The sequence below is a fragment of the Quercus suber genome, unplaced genomic scaffold, assembly GCF_002906115.3.
Source record: "Quercus suber isolate HL8 unplaced genomic scaffold, Cork oak 2.0 scaffold_142, whole genome shotgun sequence".
In the NCBI taxonomy this organism is placed as follows: domain Eukaryota; kingdom Viridiplantae; phylum Streptophyta; class Magnoliopsida; order Fagales; family Fagaceae; genus Quercus; species Quercus suber.
The window spans coordinates 709,407-731,281 of NW_027069603.1; the positions used below are offsets into that span (position 1 = coordinate 709,407).

At 34.7% G+C, this 21,875-nt stretch overlaps 1 protein-coding gene across 1 annotated transcript; it reads right to left on the reverse strand.

Annotated features, from left to right (window-relative positions):
* Positions 1-5,259: 5,259 nt before the first annotated feature.
* LOC112008438 (uncharacterized) lies at positions 5,260-17,955 on the reverse strand. The gene is made up of 10 exons (XM_024040769.2): positions 17,597-17,955; positions 15,244-16,903; positions 13,263-14,711; positions 12,608-12,993; positions 10,237-11,999; positions 9,043-9,481; positions 8,285-8,447; positions 6,259-6,362; positions 5,841-5,932; positions 5,260-5,763 (listed from the first exon to the last, which is right to left on the reverse strand). Exons 1-10 carry the CDS (start codon positions 17,854-17,856, stop codon positions 5,687-5,689), a joined length of 6,393 nt encoding a protein of 2,130 aa, XP_023896537.1. The 5' UTR covers positions 17,857-17,955; the 3' UTR covers positions 5,260-5,686.
* Between the last annotated feature and the right edge of the window lie 3,920 nt (positions 17,956-21,875).

Genomic DNA, 21,875 nt, shown 5'->3' on the forward strand with positions numbered 1-21,875 from the left:
TACATCACTGTCCAATTTCAATTGGGCAAGCATATACATGCATCAGGGATTTTATTTTATTGGGAATTAGGATTTCACCACAAAGAATTCTCTACTCAGCCCACCAAAGAGTTTAAAAATAAAAGAAAAGGATAGTGACACCCATTAGAGATGGAGCTTAAACATGAAAAAAAGAAAAGAAAAGAAAAATTTAGCATGGACAATAATTGCCACAATGTGGGGGCAGATGGGCCAACTTTAAACAGTCAATGATACAGTGTTTAGGCTCAATGTTTCATTCTCTTTGTAAGTTCATCATTGATCTTATTCCTACTGCTTTAAAACCAATGCTTTTCTCACTCAAATTAATTGTTAATTGTCAAGCTTAGCAAAATTTAGGGACCTTGTCCCTTCACCAGTATTTTTTATCAGGAACCATCATACATCCTGACCTCAAAAACATGCAATTTCAAAGTACATCACAAAGTCACACGAATAGTAAAGAAGAAGAGGTGAGATTTAAATCCTAAACACTGGATACTATAAAGAATGCCGATACCATTCAAAAGGTGATATAATTGCTCAACCACTTTGATGATACAACACGTGTTTTGATTTGTTCCTATGGTTGAAAGTGGATATAAATCAACGTCTGCTTTATAAATGCTTCCAGCTCTATAAAATTGTCGCCTTCTTTATGATGGTTTGGCTTTTTCGACATGGTTACTCAAAATTCTTTTTTTATTTTTTATTATTTTTTTTTTTTTAAGGCCGACCCAATGTTGAATTGAGAAATTGTTTTTGTATTCATCAGTGGATAAGGTCAGTCTAGCTGAGCTATGGACTTAATTAAAGTGTAACAGAAAGATTGATCTGTAAATTTAGATATGACTCAAGAATGTTAAAAGGATCCCCAGAAACCTCTGGGAATTACAGTCAAATAACTCTGCTTCTGACATATTAACGCTAGATGACACCCTCTCGATTGGATATAGAGGTTGAGTCGGCCTTTAATGTTGCAGAGATTTTTTTTTATTATTATTTTATTTTATTTTATGCATCGATAATTGAGGGTTGAGATATCTTAAAGTCGGCTTTTAATGTTGCAAAGATGTCACGATTGGAAATAACTGTGCCAATCGGTTAACTACAAGACTCTTCGCAATACTGTAAAAGTTTTTTTTTATTTTTTTTGAGAATTAATATTGTAGAGATTAATAGTGAACTTTGGTGAATATATACATCCATATCAAGATTGAATATCAAGTTAAAATCTATCTTAAAGAATTAGTTAGGGTCCAATTTTTTTTTTATTTTGCTAGTTTTAGTTTTTTATCTATTTATGATTATTTTCAAAATATAAGTCATATCTTTAGTCACATTTCAATAAAAATTATCAGTAAAACTAAATAACTTTAGCACACTTTCAATAAAAATTAATCAGCAAAAAAAAATAAGCATAAGCCAACACACATGACATCATATTGATCTAAAATGATATGTTTAATGTCAAGGTTGTTTAATCCCCTCTTCTATAAGAGTTTTCAAAATTAAGTGATATGTGTGTTCATCTTCACAAAGAATCAAGGTGATTCTCACTTCATTATACATTAAAAATTTTTTAAAAATGAAAACTTAGGATTTTCTCTAATAAAAACAATTATTATTTTTTCAATCAAAAAAAAAAAGATTAAGGAAGAGACTAGAGAGTAACTTACAAATTAACCCACCACTACCAAACCAAATCATTACTCAATCATTGACATTAGCTCGTAACAACAGCACTAAGGGTCGGTTTGGTTTGCGAGTTCACGTCCGGATTATTTGTGTTTTCAGCTTCTTCTTCTTCTTCTTCTTTTTTTTTTTTTTTAATTAGCGCCTATTACACTGTTCATGGGACATGAACAGTGCAATCAAGCATATGAACAGTACTTTCAAGCATGAAAGTTTTTTTTTTTTCCAGTTTTTAGCAAAATAAACGGTATTCAAATGCACACTAAGTCATTATAGTCGTTTATTTATATATTTTTAATATGGAGTCATATATAATATATTATCATTAAAGCGTTTTTTTTTTTTTTTTTTTGAGGGAGCATTAAAACTAGTTAAATAGTGGTCTCTCCACCCCCCCCCCCCCCCCAAACACCCCACACACACACACACACACAGAGAGGCTATAAGTGTTTTCTTCTTTTCTTTTTAAAAAAGAAAAATGAAAGAAGTCAGGCTATTAGTGCCATGGTGGCCATAGTTGTCGGTTTATCCAATCCAGGAAATCCAAATGAAACAATTTTAATCTTCTAAACAATCAAGGAATATTCTATATCAACTGCGAATTTTACTAAAAATAAATACAAAATAACGTGATAATAAATATAATTACTTAATTAGTGTTATTTCAAAAGCATAATAAATAAATGTCTGATTTTTTATTTTATTACTAACACATTAGTTTGTAAGATATAAATAGTAAAATTTATAATATTTCTAGTATTTTTTTTACACAAATGTGTTGCAAAATTCTTAATCATCATTAGAAGAAAGAAAAGAAAGAAGAAAAAAAAAATATTGGTTTCCATTAGCTGGATCCAAATAAAATAAAATATCAGTGGCTACAGGCTCTAATCCTTGTACCAAAATGGTATTTCCCTATTTAAATGAATGTCTTGAATTCAACTCAAAATGATACCCCTATTACCTTGTGGAGCGGATGACAAAAATTGTTATGATGTTTTGAATTTAGACTTGACAAATGTCGAGTGGTCTATTTGACTATTTCTATTCTGCTTAACAATATTGTAGAGCTTAGTTGTTGCTTTGATTTTAATGCATTTATGGCATGTTTGGATGTTTAAAAAAGGAGGGGAGTAGAGTAGAGGGAGGGAGAGTAATGCAATTACCTTGTTTGGAAGTTTTTTAAAGAATGAGGGGAAGGGGTTTAGAGGAGTTTGGAGGGGTTTGGACTTTCTCTAGCCCCCAATTTTAATTTCCCAAATTGGAAAGATTTAGAGGGGGAGTAGAGTACATAAACTATTGACCAAGTAAATTACCTAATTTACCCTTATTATATTAACAAAATTACATAAGGGGAAGGGCTAATTACTCCATTCTCCCTTACTAATTTTAAAAACATCCAAATAAGGTGGAGGTGAATCATTCTCCTCTACTCTCCTCCCCACTACTCCCCTCCCCTCTACTCTCCTCTACTCTCCTCCCTCTCTAAACTTCCAAACAAGCCATTAGTTGGGTTAAAAGGGATGTTAATAGTGTTACTCGTGCTCTTGCTAAGTTTGTTTATGCAAATAGATTTTAGATTTTTTTTTTTTTTAATGAATATTGAGCATTAAAAAAAAAAAGACAAAAACAAAAAAACAAAAACTCCTATTACCAATTAACTGTTATCCCAAAAAAAAAAAAAACATATATGGGACCCTCCTTTGGGGCATAGGTATTGGAAAAAAATTGATTCTATCCGATCCAGACTCGGAATTTCATGCATATCTCTGATCAAAATTCATCAAGCAAGAAAAAGTGAAAAACCAAAACTGTAAAGTACCAGACAGCACGTTGTTCACTTTTCACTTAATCATAATGCTAGGCATAATTGCCAATTTTACATCTAATACAAACATTTAGAACTCTCTGAGTCTCTGGTACATAAACATGATACAACCAAACTAGGAAAAAAAAAAAAAAAAAAAAAACACGTTTTTGCTGATTAAACAGGCATAATAAATCAACTAAAACACAGTGCTTATCAAAAAAAGTAAAACACAAAGTGCTTACAAGTTGCAATCCATGTCTCAGGAAAATGTAGCTTTCTGATAATCAATGAGCCACACCCCATGGCCCACATCTTTTGCAAGAGCAGCGGTGGTATCGTTTGCATGGTGGTGGTGGTGGTGGTTTGCATGGTCGTGGTGGTGGTGGTGTTGTTGGTGGTGGCGTTGGACAACACTTACCATCAGGATATCTCATTAATGATAAGCAAAGCACAATGGCTAGTATCAGCAATGGTAAGAATATACGTGCCCAATTTGTAGGCTCTTTGGGTGGTTCAACAACAACAGGTCGCTCATAAATAAATAGCTTTGGTATGCCAAGGAGGAATAAGATCACAACCAAGAATAGCAGAATCTTGGCTAAATCATCATTCACTGGGGTTGGTCTGCAACAGCTTCTATAGCATCCCATTGAGAGCCTTACTGGTTTGTTGGGGTTGCTAAGGTTTTATGAGAAAACTTCAGAGTGGCTCTTCTTCTTTTTTGGATGGAAAAAGCCCAATACTTATAGCCATAAGGTGAAATTGAAAAGCAAATCATATCCTAGCTCAATCTCAACCATACACGTGTTGATGTGTCCACTTTTTGGATGGCTGAACATTCGGCAGTTGTTCCATCAACATTCTCTTTTGGCATTGAGATATCTTGTTTTGTAAGAACGGTGGGTGATGCCAATACCATTGGAATGGACGTGTGAGTCAAATATAAAATGAGTAACCTTATTATTACAAAAAATTGCACAATTATTGACGTGTTAAGTTGTAATTAGAGTAATATTACTTTCTTATGAGTTCATATCAATAACAACATACCATCTTAGCAATTAAGAAAAATATTATAAAAATTTGTCTCAGGCTTAATCGAGATGGAATATATTGGTGTGGAAAGATATTGTTAGCCTTAAGGCTGGACCAGCCATTTCTCAAGAAAGACGATAATTTTTTGGCTGTTTTTGGGCCCTCTCCACAAACTCATAATTGTTGCAGCCACAATAGATGTAGATTATAGACCACTGTTTCTTATCCCAGTTGCCGACATTATTCTACAGTTCATATCATTGTTATTAGGTTAGATGAAAACATTAGCCTAAAGCATATAGTTCTATAGCAGCCCTGTATTAATACCACTAATAATTTCTTTTTCCACAAAGAAAAACCAATCGTTCAATGTTACCAAGTCTTTCTACTCTGCATCATTATCATTGGGAATATTTAACTTTTTGTGTGTGTGCGTGTGTGTGTGTGTGAAATAGCTAGTGGTTTAAATCTGCTAAGTAAATGCGTCCAAATTCTACTGAAACTTTGTCCAAAATGAACTTTCATCATGTCCCTTAATGCCTCTTTCACCAATGGACATGCAAATAATGCCAAACTTCATTGTCAGTCAAGAAGCACCATGCATTGCTCTAGATTTTTTTTTTTTTTTTTTTTTAAGTACTGTATTTACGGATCAGATTACATACTGACATCATATGCACAAAGATACTCAAACAGCATAATAATATACTAACAAAAAATTGATATTTTTATAAAAGAAGAATGCACGTTACAACACTACTGAAGCCACTTATTCTTGAAAGGTTACAACAGAAACAAGAAAAGCCCATCAGTAACTCTGTAACTCTCTCATATGTACACTTCAAACGACATTAAAAACCCCAAAAAATTGTAACAATATAAGAACCTACAACCTGTGTAATTTTGGACTTCCATGAGGAAGCTACAACAAACACCACCAAACTTTAGTACCAACATTTTGGGATCATCTATGGATCCTCAAAAGACTAGTTAGGGTTAGCTATGCTTCTTTCACACTTTTTTTCTTCTCCATATTACAAAGGAAAAATTGTAACCTAGTATTCATAATGTAAAATAGTTTGTGTAGATTTGGGCCAACATATTTAGCCAGAGCAAAAGAGAAGTAGATCAGACTTTTCCTTCATACTGGAAATTCAGTTTGTAGTCATGCCGTAAAGTTGCTAGTGTGTTTCTGCAAGGACCCTCTACAGAAACAATAAGAAAATAAGTGAGAATGAAGTGTTTCCTTCTTGTACTCATTTTAAACATCAACACTGCTTACCTCCAAATACTGTATGAAGATACTGAAGATCATCTGCTGAGCAGGCATCAATCAAAGCGTATATACCTGGTCTGAGAGCTTCATCTATTTCCCTGTAGATTCACAATAAAATGGTTCAGCTACTACAGCGTGAGAGCTAAGGGTCGAATAATGGAGACTGTAATTTATTAAGTCACACTTGCTTATTTAAGCTCTCATTTCTCCAACACTGTCCTCTTGTCACTCTAAATAATGGGAAAGAGGAAAGTAGGACCTTTGGAACCATCTTTTGAAATAGAAAAACATTTTGGGACATACTAAAATGCAAAGACATGTTAGTTGGGAGGAGTAATGGTTCAAACAGAAAACAAGAGCAAGACATGGAATTCTCATAGAACTTCATAATAGGAATGATTAAAAAAAAGGTGCTAAAAATTACCTTTTGATGCCAGTTTTGAGGGGGCCATAGCCTGAATAAACATATATGTAGTTTGCCAAAAACTGAGAACAATGGCGGCCAAAGGACTCTTTTTGCTGTCTTATCTGCACCATAAATATGAAAAAGTAAACCAGGTAGAATAAAAAAATAAAAAAAGAAGAAGGAAAAGGTGTCATGTATGTGTAAAACTCCCCCCCCCCCCCTCCCCCCTCTATTTTCAAGGTAAACAAGACCACACATTCACATAGAACGCATGACTTCACTCTCCACCCTTTGTACATTGGAGGAATAGATGTCATTTGATCCAAAGACCATTGGCATGTAGAGGTCAGGTCTTGGTGTGATGGCAAGTGCCTTCCACCAAACGTGACAAGTCACGGGTTTAAGTTCAGGAATCAGTCTCTCCCAAAATAAATTGGGGATTAGGTTGCCTAGTGCGAGTCCAAATCTTCTATCACACTCTTCCTGCTTCACTATATACTCTACAAATAAAAACATGCCACATGTCTATCTATTTTATTAAATGCTAAATTTATGCCTTCTATTATTTCAATTTCCTAAAATAAATAAATAAATAAATAACCCATCATATTTAGGTAATTGAAATAATAGAAGGCATAAATTTAGCATTTTATAAAATAGATGGACATGTGGCATGTTTTTATTTGTGGAGTATATAAAGGAGCAAGAAGAGTGTGATAGAAGATTTGGACTCGCCTAGTGCCTACCATGACCTCCCAAACCCCACAGAAGTGGGATCTCTGTGCACTAGTACATCCATTGGCATGTATCTTATACTTGTATGCATAGTAAAGCTTAAATACTATTGAATATTAGTAATGGTAAATATAAAGTGAAAAAATTATGGTTACTTTTAGCAAAGCAGTAATGGTAATATAAAGTAACCATAAAAAATTTTAAAAAAAAAAAAATGGTAATAAAAAGCAAATGATGATAGAAAAGAAGTCTTGCCACAAACATGTTTCTATCAGTAGTGGCAATCAGTTACTTATACATCCAAGTTTTAGTTGGGTAACAAGTTTTCTGGACCAGAAAGGTTTCCTAAATGTGCAAGCTGGGCTATGGGTGTTTTCTGAGCACCAATCACTTTATCCCCATACAAGCTCTGACCTTCAATGACCCCCATTCATCAAAGAAAAGCCTTTACAAGGATATTTAACAGTGGAATAAATGGGACACTAATGACAACATGTAGGTTCATATGTTTGATTGATCAAATGAACCCTTTACCTGAACAAAAATGACAAAATTCAAGGAAGACTGTTTAAACTTCTTGCAAGGTGAGATCCATTATATAACATATCAATTGAAAAGGGATAGGGACAACATATTCTATCAATTGTTGTTCAGTGTTTTGAACCCTCTGTGACACTAAAATGTCCCCAACTAACTTAAAAATAAAATTTTGAGATCCATCTAAAACATAACAGCTATATTCTTAATACTATCAAATAGTTCTGATGCCAGTTAAAATTGAGGACAAGCTTCATTGGCAAAAAACATGCTAGCTTGTTTACTTTAGCACCAGTGCTAACCGTGTGCATAATGTCTCCCAATAATTTTGGCAAGATGAACTTATTCCAAAATAAATGGCATGGCCAAATGAGCCACCTCAGTCACCATCCCTTGAAAAACTCATCCTAACAGGAGTTTTTACCATGGCTGAAGAGAATTCACAAAACAAATTAAGGCCATGGAGTAAGGATGCACTGTGATACGCTAATTTAGATGCATTAATGTATGTTCAAACAAAAAACCTATAGGAAGTTTCGAATCTTGGTTTGTTCTTTCTTGGGTTATTATTTTATTGGCGGTCATTGGATGCAAGTAGACCTCCAATGTTATAGGAATTCATTAATTCATTAGATTTTAATCTAACTTAAGGAACCTGTGACTATATCATGTATAGTTTATTGGTTCCCTATGTATGATTCTTTTTTAGTTAAAGAAAATCACTTATTACCTATCAAAGATAAAAATGTCTGTTCACACAAACATCACATACCTCTTCATAAATCCTTCGAAGAAAACAACCGCATTTTACTCCCTCTTCTAATTCCCACGAAAAAGATCCTTTTCTGAAAATTGAATCGGTATCCAGAGTCTCCAAACAATGAAGGAGAACAGAAACAGAGGCTTCAAGTAGAGAAATACACCGCTCACACTCACTAGAATTAATGAAACAATCAGTTTAACAACATATAATGCCCACTTTCATCCACCAAGGGGAGGGGATACCAAAGAAAACAAGCAACATAGTTTATGCATGCCAAGTGAGAAATATGAAACGTAATAACCACAACCTAAGAGCATTATTCATAAATCGTAATAGAGAAAATAAATAATTACCTCATATTTAATCAGCTATTGATGTAGTTTTACTAAACCAAAAAGAAACTAATAACCTTAGATCTAGCCATTAAATTAAGTATGCTCTTTTCCCTGGTCCATCTTCTAAAGTGAAAAAAGAATTAATCAGATCAAAATGACAACCCATAAAACATGTTATTTGATGAGAACAGAGTTTTAATGGTTCAAACTACAGCAGAGTTTAGTGCTAAGAGATGTGCGCCTTAAACATCAACATAGTCATATTGTTTTCCACCTAAAAAAATTGCAAGCATGCAACTTGCACTATTGGTTCTAAAAGTTTTAGTACCCTACAATATGAACCATTGTAACCATGTTTTTGTGGACATTTCCCCACCCCCCCTAAAAAAGGCACACACCAAAAAAAGAAAAGAAAAGAAAGACAAACTGTACCTCTTGTGATGCTTAAGAACAGTATACAATAATCTACAACATGCAGCAAATAGGTCAATTGAGAAGTGCCGATCTACAACACTTAAATCCTTGCTTCCTAGTCGATCAGAGATTTCATTATCCAATATCAAGGAAGAATGAGATGAAATGGAAGCTTCAGAAAGTTTAATCTGATGGAAATCTTGAAAAAGTGCAGCAGGTATACGTAAAGACTGAGCTACATGCCAGGGTTTCATTTGGAAAAGAGCATGCTTCCCAAAAATTCTTATGAGTACTTCAATGCACATAAGAATGACAGATCCTGAATCTGGATTAGTGTTGCCTTTATCATGCATAAATCTCTGGAATATTAAAGGATTCTGCAAGTGCAGAATAATGTTGAACAAACCCGCAAGTATGCTCTGAATGTGTTCTTTCACCACATCCAAATGTTTGCGTCCTGAAAAGAAAGTCAATGGTTAAAACAAGCATCAAACTGAGATAGAAACCTGAGGTGACAGTTGCAATAACATTGCTCTAAGCAGGGTTGATCAATTTATGCATCTCCTCATCTGATAATTTTTTAATAGGTAAATAGAACTTTATTAAAAGGAATTAAAAATGGTACAAACTGCTACCCTGGTACCCAGGCAGTATGCTATGGGAAAATCTCATCTGATATTAATAGCTTCTCTGTTCCATATACTTCATAATTTACTAAGGTAGGAGTCTGAATTCTAGGATGTGAGCCAGACAACATCAATAAGAAAACCTTGTTTTGAAGAAATTCCACACAAAATATCTGCTATCCATCCATAGCTGACATTGCTCCTTTGTTTAAACACCATCTTTGCAATAACAAGTTGAAATTTTCATAGATCTATAAATCCCTTTTCCAAATTTTTTTTTTCACAAAAAAGCAGTTATATTATTGAAGGAACATATGTGTGAGGAATTATTCAGTTTTTTGATTCCTAAGGTCCATTTTAAATGCAACATAACATTACCCATGGCATTTTAAGGCAGTTAGTTTTAATCACTTTGGTGGAAGCATGACCAATTGAAGTACATTCCATCTAATAGCTAATAAAATGAAAATAAATGAAACATGCAGCAAATGCCAAAAACACAAAGTGGACCCACATATAAACATGTTAAAGAATGTAATGCAATGATTAATTTCCAAAATTGCATTCATTGAATGTGCAATGTTACCTGAAACAAATTCAATAACCAAATCAAAGCAATCAATTCCAGCTGCAACTATTGAGGAAATCTTTCCACCAGCTGCATTTCCAGTAGTTATGTCATAAATTGACGTGCATCCTTCCCGGACTCCAACTAGTGCTTTCTCTATAGTCTGTATCACAGTTAAGAGATGCAGTCTTGATGGTTTCTTTATGAACATTTTAAATGACATTCTCAACCTTGCTTTAAATTCATCCAAGTAATGTGGCCCAAGATGAGATGCTTCAGAGAATTCTATATGACCATTGAGTGTCTTAGTACTTGACTCTGTCTCATGAGATGCTAGAGTGGCTCTTTTTCCTTGCAAAGTTATGCATTTTCCCATAGCCCTTAAGTGTAACTCTATCATCCTGGCATACACATTTCCATATAAGGTAGGATTATCTGAAGGGAAATGATTTCCCAACTCTTCCAGATACTTTAGAACACCATCCAACCAAACAAAAGAAAATGTGTCTGGTATGTCAACCATACCCACTAATTCCAATAACAAGACTTGTGAAATGCCAACAAGACAGGGCACCAAGCTTGACAATGAGGAAATCTTATTTATCTGCAATTTTAACCTCAATATAGCTGAAGAAGCAATTAATAGCTGCCTGAGTGAGAATGCTACTTCAGGATAATCACCTTTCAGCAAGCATTGCAACAAAGGCTTATTTATAACTTGAAGATCAAATGAATCCACCTTAGTCATAATACTGGCAGAAAAGCTGGCATCTTTCAACTGCAACCTTCTAACGCTAGCTTTTAGAGAGTCGTCATCAATGTCAGATGACAATGAGCAAGCCATTGCAGCTCCAGATTTTTGCTGCTGTCTACCACATGAAACTTCAGCCTGGGTAGAGCCATTCAGTGAACACTCCTCTGCATCCAAAAAATCTGGGCCATACTCTGACTTTTTAAGATTTAGTGCATCACAGTAACTTCTGGGCTGTTGATCAACCTCAACGAGGAACATACGTAAGAAAAGATTGATGAAATCTTCAAACACACTTATACAAAGGTTGAGTTCCGAGACATGTTCACGTTTCCACCCTAATGATTTTGCTTTATTGTCATGAAATCTTGCATCTTCATCATTAATTGCAGAAGCTAGACCCCATAAAAACCCACTAAAGCAGGAAACTATAGAGGAAAATTTATTCAAATTTACAACATCAACACCAAGAAACTCTTTTTCAGTACAAAGGTTATCTTTCAGACAGTTAACAAGGCTTTGTGCCTGTTCCTTCAACATCTTGACAACAAGGAATGCATCATTCCAGGCCTCAATACAGTTGGAGGAATCCAAACAAGGATTAGATTCAATTAAGTTACACTGCTCGTTGACATTGCCAGAAAAAGGTTGCTCCTTACAAGGCCTCTTGGCATTGAGAAAGAAGTGAACAGCATGACTAATTTGATATTTGCTTAATGTCAAGAAGACATATGATGTGTGATCCATCAATGAAAATATCAAATCTTTAACTTGAGTAGCAATATCTTTTGACACTGCCTGTTGAAGCTCAACCACCAGAGATACTGACTTGAAAAGCCACAAAGCAGAAAATGAATCTTCAGGGAGTATTGGAGCAAATGAGGATTGACTAGCTTCTGTCTTCTTCTCACAAGCTGCCTTAATTATATATTTCAAGGCCTTCCGGCAAGAAACAAACAGTCTGAAAAGGTCATGATGCCTGTGTGAGTACAACGTACCCTGACATTCCAATAAGCTACCAACAACCACCCTGAAACATGTAGGACCGGTAATATTAAAGTTTGAATTGAATTTGAAAAGAGTATCTTCCAGCAGAGATTGCAAAACTGAGTTCTGTGATATCATTTCATATGATAAATGCTACTTGAATGCTTGTAAAAAAAAGATTGACAATTATACATGATAAGATAACAGATCATTACATATCCATGAAATTTCCAAAAAAAGTGCACAAGAAAATGTTAATTGTTTAACTTATCAAACCAAAACAGTAGACATCAATTTTATAAGACAAGTAGTATGTGCAACATATTGCAGGGACAATTTACAGCAAAGAAAGTTAAACCATAATCTTCAGTTGTATAAATTTATGTGCTATTAGATGCATAAATCTGGATATCTATTAATTTTTCTCCTATTTTTTTCAATAATTGTTATTTCCTAATTCTATCACCTTCAAATGATTTAAAGAGTTTCACCATGCAGCACAAAGCCTTACCTCAAAAGAAGTGAAAAGGTTGTGTATTACTTGCTTGTGTTCTAAAAAGCAGCAATCATTATTTAAGCTGGGAGACCATCATATCAACAGGCACCAAATCATAGCATAAAAAGAACAATTATGTAGAGAAGACAGTCTACCTTTCAAGGTTGAGTATATATGTGGCATAAACTGAGAATGATCTTGAATTTAAATACCCTTTCGGCATCCAACACAAAAGATTAAGTAAACTATGACAAGATGTAAAATTCAAGCTGGTGAAGGGTAAAGCTATTTGTTCAGTGCAAATCTCAGTACGCAGCTTCTCAGATGAATGGGCAATCGATTTTGAATCTGAAAAACAATCATAAGTAACAAGTTCACTCCCAGAAACTCTTACTGATGACTTCTCAAGTGCACCGAGAACCTCTGGCCAATGAGGTGATGATTTCAATTCAACATTTCCAGATGGAAAATCTTTAAATAACGGTAATATTGATTTCTCCAATACACGGCAAAACCTTGATGCCAAATACCTGCGGACAAACTAATACAAGAGATGGAATGAACACTATAGAAAGCAAAATAATATCCACTAAACTCATAGAAGTTCTAGGACATCATACAGGAAGCTTTTTGAAGAAAATAAAAATATACGTAACACACAGACAATACACACAAAGTTAGTTTTTTTTTTTTTTTTTTTTTTTTTTTTTTTTTTTTTTTAATATAAGTAATACACACAAAGCTAGTTTGTATGGGTATGAACATCAATAAGAGGAGTTGGGGGATCTATGATTCAGTAAAGTGTCTTACTTTTTGTTCATACAAGATTGAGTCACTTAGAAGTTCTGATGAGATTTGATGCATAGTGACTTTCTTCAGCTGGCTGGATTCATTAATGTACTGCTTTCCAATCCTCACAAAGCTGCTTGTTGAAGAGGGAATGAAAGTATGGATTAAAAGTGAGAGGAACAATTTCAACTTCTTTTTAGCAGTATGACTGCACCAAATATCAATATTTTGGCAAAGGATCCACCAAATAGCAGTGGGCAATGACTTCTTGTTCATGGAACAAATACTAAAATCCCATTCTTCAGTTTCAAGGAGAGCTTGGGCAGATGTGTCCATACAAGTTGCATCATCAGAAGAGATTGACTGTTGACCTTCAGCCACTAACTGTAGATGTCCCATCATGTAATCAGTAAGACCTGCTGCCTCTTGCCTCAAAACAGAGATGCGCCTTGCCCACTTTCTACTTCTTTTACGATACAGTGACAAGCTAGCATCATCAAGCGACATTTTTTGCGCCAGATTGTCATTACTCTGCAGCAAGTACTCAAGTGAATTTATCTGCCTGTTCAAATCAACAAGCCTCTGAAGAGCCATAGCATTTAATACATAAATTAAAGGACAGCAACCTTCAGAGCTATCCTGGAGATAAACATTTGAAACTGATTGTATAACAACAAGAAGAGAAGTTGAAGGTTGGTGAATCCAAGAAAAGTAGCCCCCATCATCCCAATCAGTCCTCTCCATCCAATCCTTTCCAGAGTATGCTGTGGATGAATCGCCCATCACTTCTAACATCCTTCTTGATAAATCTGGAGGCATAAGGCTGATTGCTTGCCTATATAAGCTTCTGCAAAACATGTACAACCGAAAGAAGAACACAAAGACCCAATAACTGGAAAATCCAAATTTCAGCAAATCATCTTTATTCCTGGCATCAAAATTTCTTCCTGTGACAGAACAAAGAAACTTGTTGACAGTAAGCGGCTGTACTCCAACTAGGCTATTCATGCAAGGACATAGTAGTGTCATCAGGTCCTTGACAGAAACTCCGAGAAGATTACTGTTACCAATTGTGACAGTCACTGAATCTAGCACTAGTGTATACAATTCAGACAATCCTCTTCCCAACAGTTCTGCTTGCAGATCAAAACATTTCAGACTACTTACCTCCAATTTGCCAATTTCATTTCCCTCAGCCACTGAACAATTAACTTTCATCCATTCCAGAGATTCTGATATATCTTCTGTTAACTGCCTAATACATCCACTTGCTTGCCCTTCTGGTATAGATTTAATGGCATTACAAACAGCAAACTTAAAGTCTTGGGAGGATAATAGATTTCCCACTGATTTTGCATAAGCTTCAGAAGGCAAAGCAGCCATAAATCTGGTATAATTTATTTCACCACCATCATCATGTGATATTACAAGCCTTACTGCTTTACACAGTGCAAAGATAGTATTATTCACCTACATTAGTTAAATGTATAAGAATATGGCATGAGACCACTCAATACAAAATAGCTATATATTTTTATTGGTAAGTTGCCAAGAGCCATGTAGCTCAACTGGCACTTCCTGGTGTTTCCAACAAAGACATCCAAGGTTCAAATCCCCCCTCCCCATTGTAACTATAGAAACAATTTCATTGGTAAGTTATACATGCACCCAATGGGTCTTGAACCCATGAACTCAACCCCCATTCCATTCGTATGGGGGGATAGGTAGTGCCTTTTAAGCCAAAGGTCATAGGCCTCAATAGTCCATACTAAACAAAATTTGAGTTACAGAAACAAGAATGGGAAACAGAACAGAACAAGATGGGATGTTTGCAGGGGAAAATTTATGAAAAAACTATGGTCCCACAACCCTCATACCCTACACCCCACAAAATACATGCACACACAATCTAATGACTTAAACCATGTGTGATGCCAGTCATTTCCAACTTGTATAGAAATTAAAAAGCAGACAAATAGAGTATGATCAGAGTTCTACTAACCTGGCGAAGCTGACTATAGAGATTAATCAGTTGGCATCCAAAGGCTTCTATTTTGGAAGATAATGAGCTTTGATCTAACACATCCACCAAAGAGAGGCCAATAGTTGAGTATGAAAACATCATAAGCCACAAGCTTACCAAGTCATTCCCTATAATCTCATATTCAATCTCCAGAAGATAACCTACAGCAACAAATATCTCATTGGCTAATAAAGTTAACATGCCAATGTGCTTCTGGTTTTCTAGATCATATTTTGACAACCAGAGTAAATTGGTGGAAAATGAAATAACAGTATCATAAACCTTCTTCAAGAAATTAAAGCAAGCTCCTTCAGAGGTGTCCTCTGTTCTTAAATAAACCTTTTCATCCATAAAGCTGGCAAGTAAATTATTAATAGATTTGAGTGTGCCATGAACCTCCAACAACTCAGGTCTCACTTCCGGTTTAGCTTGAAGATAAGCATTAATATTGAGCAAAAGAGGCTCCATAATCTGTACAAAAAAATCAAAAAGTGACTTTCGTGTGTCTGCACTGAAACCACTTGAACAATAACTCTTGTCTAGATGTACATTACTACTGCCAGAATACAATTTAGATGTATGACACAATGAGTTATCCTCCAAATTCCTTGAAGCTCCTCCTTTCCCTATCATCTTTGTATCAGCAGAAAGCACTGAAGGTCCTTTTAACTTTTTCACTCTATGAACAAGCAAGCGGAATAGTTCTCCAATGCCACCCATTGCCAATACCTTCTTTTCGGTTAGGATTCTTTCCAGTTTGTCAAATAAGTGTCTGTGATAACTCTTAATAACAGTTTTTGAGTTTTTGGATTCCCCATCAATGGTTGTTGCATACTTCTCTGTACCACGTAAGCTCAGAAATCCATCAATGTGGATAGGATGAAACAACCCATTAAACAAAACTTCTTCAACTAGCTTCAGTAAGTTTTCTGTCCAATGAGAATTACTTCCACCACTTTGAAGATGCAAGACACTCAGCAAATGCATCAGTGGCTCAAGAAGTTTATCAATGAAATCATGAAATCCCGTTTTCCGAGTTGGGTGGACCCTCAAAAACATGGCAAATGGTTCAAGCACCAAGCATGAAAATCGCATGGCAAAAACACCCATATCGCCACTATCAAGGTTCTTTACGTAAACTTTGTGGACAAGCTCAAGCACTGCATAAACAGTTGACATCCACAAGTCTAAATTTTCATTCGACAAGCCACCATGTGATGAGAAGACTAAAGAGATACAATCAAGCACAATACTGTGCAGTTCTTCACCAATAAAATACAATTCTTGTGAACTCAACAATGTGCTGTTCACTAAAGACACTGCATTTTTTGCAATTACAAAAATAGACCGTAAAAGGTTCCGTGAGAAATTTAAAGAAACTTGCAGTCTCAATGATTCCTCCAAGCAAAATTTGAAAATCTCCCAACACCTACTATCTAACCATGTCTCAATAACTTCACCCTCAGGTTTTTGCACAACACCTTTCAATTTTTTCTCTGAAGGTATCAACAATGACTGGACCCAATCATTAAGGAAGACTATCAAGCGGGATAACTTCACAGTTTCATAATCTTGATCAGCACTGTTGCCTTCTTCTGTGACCCTCATCTTCACAAAATGGAAGGCTAATTCCACCTTCCTGCATTTGAAATTACCTCATTTGTTAAAGAAGAACTTAATGTTCCTATTCATGGCTCACAAATGTATAAAGGACATGAAAACAAATATAATCCTCATATTTTGGATATGACATTTTCTAGGGACCCACGGTAAACCCAAACAGGAAAGGTGGGAGGGGGATTAAAGGCATCAACAACCTTGTATTACAAGTCATGAATATAGAACTCAAACTCCGGTTTCATGTCTTTTCCTCTGCCTTCTCATTAAATTTGAGATTCAGTTATTCAAAAAAATTTGAATAAATAAAATAATTTTATTACATAAAAGAGTGTTAGAGCTATTCCTAAAGTATCAATTATTCAAACACCATTTTCTCTTCGCTTTGCCACAGATTCCTTGCCACCCAAAAAGCTTATATGCAAAATTTGTCAATTATCAAAAGGACCATAGCAAGAAATAGATAATTTTCAAAGCTCAATATTTACACATATACCTCCTCAAAAAAAAAATATTTACACATATAGAGAAAAATAAAGCTTTGCCATTGCCATTGCCAATGCCATAACCTCGTTTTCTTCATCATTTTCAAAACCCATAAAGAAAAACCCAAAATTTTGTGATATTGAATTTCAAGTTTCATTCTTTTCCCCCGACTTTCTCGGAAACCAAACACGGAAACAAACATAAAGAGAGTCAGAGAGAGATAACTAACTTGTGAAGCTCGAGCTGTTTGTTCTGAATCGACAGAATCAGCCGAAGGTTCCTCCATGGAGATTCTTCTTCGAGCTCTCTCTTTCCCAACTCTTCAGCAAGCTTCTCCACCTCTATTTGTTCGCTGTGTTTGTCAGACTGTTCAACACGGTGCGTTTTGGTAGGTCTTCCGGTCCCTTCTTCGAGGCTATTTAGCTTTCTCTTATTCTTCTTCTTCTTCATCGTGTGTGTCTCTTTGGGTTTCGCTTCCGAATCAGCCATTGTTGAAAATTTCGAGCTTGGAAGAGTCTGAGATTTTTGCTTCTGGAGGAAAAAGGGTTTTGGGGTAGGGTTTTAGATCGTGACCGGTCCAAAATGATGAGCTACACGTCGTTTACACAATTTAGGCCTATTTGGTAATACACTTTTAGTATAATGGTTTAAGGGCCGTTTGGTAATATTGTTCTAGTAATATTATTTAAATATTGTGAAAATATGTGTGGGTGAAAAAATATTATACAAATACGTATTGTGTTGTTTAAACAACGAAAAATGTTATTTAAACAACACAATCAAACATGTCCTAAATGTTCTGAAAATATGTGTAGAAAAAAGGGTTTTGCTTCCGAATCAGCCATTGTTGAAAATTTCAAGCTTGGAAGAGTCTAACTAAGATTTTTGCTTTTGGAGGAAAAAAGAGTTTTGGGGTAGGGTTTTAGCTCCTGACCGGTCCAAAATAATGAGCTACACGTCGTTTACACAATTTAGGCCTGTTTGGTAAAAGACTTTTAGTATAGTTGTTTAAGGGCCCGTTTTGTAATATTGTTATAATAATATTATTTAAGTGTTGTGGAAATACATGTGGGTAAAAAAGTGTTGTGAAAATACGTGTTGTTGATAAGAATGCAAAATGTTATATTTTTCTCCCTTAATGTTTAGTCTTTTATACTTATTTGGTGTCTACATGTATTCATTATTCTTATATTTTGATTTAGGATGCAAATGGAGGCATTAAGTGCAAAACATAGCTAATTGGGCAATTTTGGATAGCTTTGATATCGCTTCGTAATCTCGGCATAACTCTCTCATCTGAGCTCCGATTGAGATAATTCAAGATACTATGGAACGCCAAGACAAATCTCTACAATGTTCATGTTTTGAGTTTTGAGAGATACGGTTGCATCAAGGTCGAAATCGGGCTTGAATTTGCTACACCTGCACTACTGACGTTCTGAAATGTTCCTTTGCCTGAAATTCTAATACGCGAATCTGATGCGGTTTATTTTTGAAAACTTTCAGATTTGATGCACGAAATTTTTAGCTGAAAAACACCACTTTCCTAGTTAGTAGTTATATTATGACTTTGTTTTATTTTTAATATTTTTCCTTAATTAGTTAGATTTGGATATTATTATTTAGAATATTTTTAGGAGATTTTTAGACTTGAGAAAGGGGGAATTAACATGTAAAAGGGGGAGGAGAAATTAGAATTGGAGACACACGCCTCTCTCTCCCCTCTTCTCTAATTTTCTCCTTTTAGTTTTCTGTCATGGCTCTGCGTGGCTAAAATTTTTATACTTGGTCAAAGGAAACTGAAGCCTCGGAATCAATAAAACTATGAGATCTAATTTGTTTTTATTGTTCAATTTATGCTTTGAATATCGGATGTTCTTCTGTGCCTATTTTCATGATTGTCTCGTTTAATTACTAGAAGGCCTACTAGTTTATTATTCATTGCAATCTACTGCTAGGTTAGATATCAAATCCGTAATTGTTTGATCTCTCTAACTTGTGAAGCAACTAAGATTTAATGATTTGCTGCGTCAGAAATTATTAGATCTCAGGAAGAACGCTTGACTAAATTAAATACAACCGTTTGTGCTTGTGTTGTTTAGTTTCATCGATCTCTCTAATTCTTAAAGCTGCTACTAGATTAAACCTTTAGTGCTTGTCTTGGGTTGTTTAGTAGTTAAGGTTTATTGAATCGCTTGTTTTCTAATTAACTACAACTAAGGAGAGATCGGAAAATAATTCCAACGGTGAATATTCAAAGTGTGAATTGATATATACTTGCATCGATGATCAGTTGTAAAATTCCGATGGTGGATGTTAACTTGGACCAAGGTTTGTTCTCTTGATTGATTTTAATACTTTAATTTGAATTGTTCCTTAGTTGTTTTTCTTAAAATTGTTTTCATTATACTCAAACACTCCCCCCCTCCTTGTTCACGTAGCAAAAAATTAGGCTAGATACTCTCTGTGGGAACGATCCTTACTCGCACTACTATATATATTTTTAGGAGTATAGGTTTTATTTTTGGTTGCCTGTGATAGCACACCAGTTATGTTGTTTAAACATTGAAAATTTTTATTTAAACAACACAATCAAACATGCCCTAATTGTTGTGAAAATACGTGTGGAAAAAAGGGTTTCACTTCTGAATCAGCCATTGTTGAAAATTTTGAGCTTGGAAGAGTCTAAATGAGATTTTTGCTTTTGGAGGAAAAAAGGGTTTTGGGGTAGGTTTTTAGCTCGTGACCGGTCCAAAATAATGAGCTACACTTCTTTTACACAATTTAGGCCTATTTGGTAAGAGACTTTTAGTATAGTTATTTAAGGACCCGTTTGGTAATGTTGTTCTAGTAATATTATTTAAGTGTTGTGGAAATATGTGTTGTGTTGTTTAAACAACGAAAATTTTTATTTAAACAACATAATCAAACATGCCCTAAATGTTGTGAAAATATATGTAGGTGAAAAAGTGTTGTGAGAATATGTGTTATGGTGTTTAAACACTAAAATTTTTTAATACCAAATGGGCAATTTACAAACATTTTAAGAGTTTATAGGGAAAAGGGAGGGTAGGAATTTTTTTTTTTTTTGGTATTATTATTTTTTAAAGCCTATAATTTAAAGGAAGACAATTTTATAATTATGCAAATTAGAAATTAAATCTTAACCTACTAAATGCATTTTAATCAAAATCTTAAGTTCTAAGTATGTTGGATATAGTGATTTATTGGGTTGGGTTACAAATTCATTTGTGGTTGTCTGTGCTTTTCTGGATATATATGTAGTTTGATTTTATTTTTTGAAAAATGTATAAGAATATTATTTAATAAAGTATTAAATATATCTTAATCATTGCTCTTAGAACATTCGTCAACAAAATCCTACCATAATTAAAACGAAACTCATAAGCTTAATATTTAGAATAAATTATGTCCTTATATATTATATTAAATCCTTAATTTGAGTCCTCCTAAATCCTAGCTCCATACAACAAAGAGATTGACATTTTTATTTATGAATAAATATATTATTTTAAGAAGTAGGAACCACAAGGGGTCAAGCTCATCTCTCACTTTCGGAACAAAAACCCAAACAAGAAGTGATGAGATGCAAATAGACTTGTCCCAATTGAAGTTAGCAACTCAAAGGGCCAAATTGTGCACTAAAATAGTTACATTTCTATTGACAAAAGAAAATTCCCAATAAAAGAGGGAGCCCAAAGCCAACTTAACAATAGAGGAGAAGGGAGCCAAGAACAAGGGGAGGAGGAAGGGAAGGGAAGAATGATGTAACTGCATCAATAATACTTTTTATTTGTTTTTAGATAATTTGATAACTGGAGGAGAGAGGATCTTTAAGGCCCTGTTTGGATTTTTTTTTCCTCACTCATTACTCCTTACTCAATTTTCGTTACACATCACTCATCACTTAAAATACCCCAACTCCTTACACAAAGTCTGTTTGGCACCATCACTCAACTTGTCATCTCTCAAATTTTTCAACTGTTTGTGGGCCCCATACTTGTAACTAGGTGTAGCTTTTATTTTATTTTTAATTTTTTTTCTTCAACCCCTAGTATTCAAACTCACCGAACCCAATAAAAAAAATAAAAAAAAAACCCAGAAACCCAAACCTAGTGAAAGAAGAAGGGGAAAAAAAAAAACTTTAATGAAGAAGACCAAGACCCAACGTGAAAGGGAAAAGAAAAAGAAGAAGGAGAAGAAGCCGCCTAGTGTGAAAAGAAAAAGAAAAAAGGAAGAAGAAGAAGCCCTAAACTCACCGAACCTAGTGAAAAAAAATGGTCAAAAGTTGCAGTTGAGTTTGACCATGGGATCCAATATGTAGTTTTAATTACGAAAATGTCATTGAAAATAGAGTTATGAGAACTAAAAACACCTAAAATGTGTTTTTTGTTTCCATAATTCATCACTTAAAAACCAGAGAATTGAGCGATAAAAACAATAATTGGAAACAAAATCCAAACAAGCTTCTTAGTCATGAGTCCCAC

What these genes read in the sequence shown, in the direction of transcription:
- LOC112008438 (XM_024040769.2), bottom strand. Translation starts at nt 17,856, where the DNA reads ATGGCTGATTCGGAAGCGAAACCCAAAGAGACACACACGATGAAGAAG. An exon ending in AAACAGCTCGAGCTTCACAA is followed by an intron (nt 16,904 to 17,596) that starts GTTAGTTATCTC and finishes TTTCAAATGCAG; the next exon opens with GAAGGTGGAATTAGCCTTCC. An exon ending in GGTTATTGAATTTGTTTCAG is followed by an intron (nt 9,482 to 10,236) that starts GTAACATTGCAC and finishes CTTTCTTTTCAG; the next exon opens with GACGCAAACATTTGGATGTG.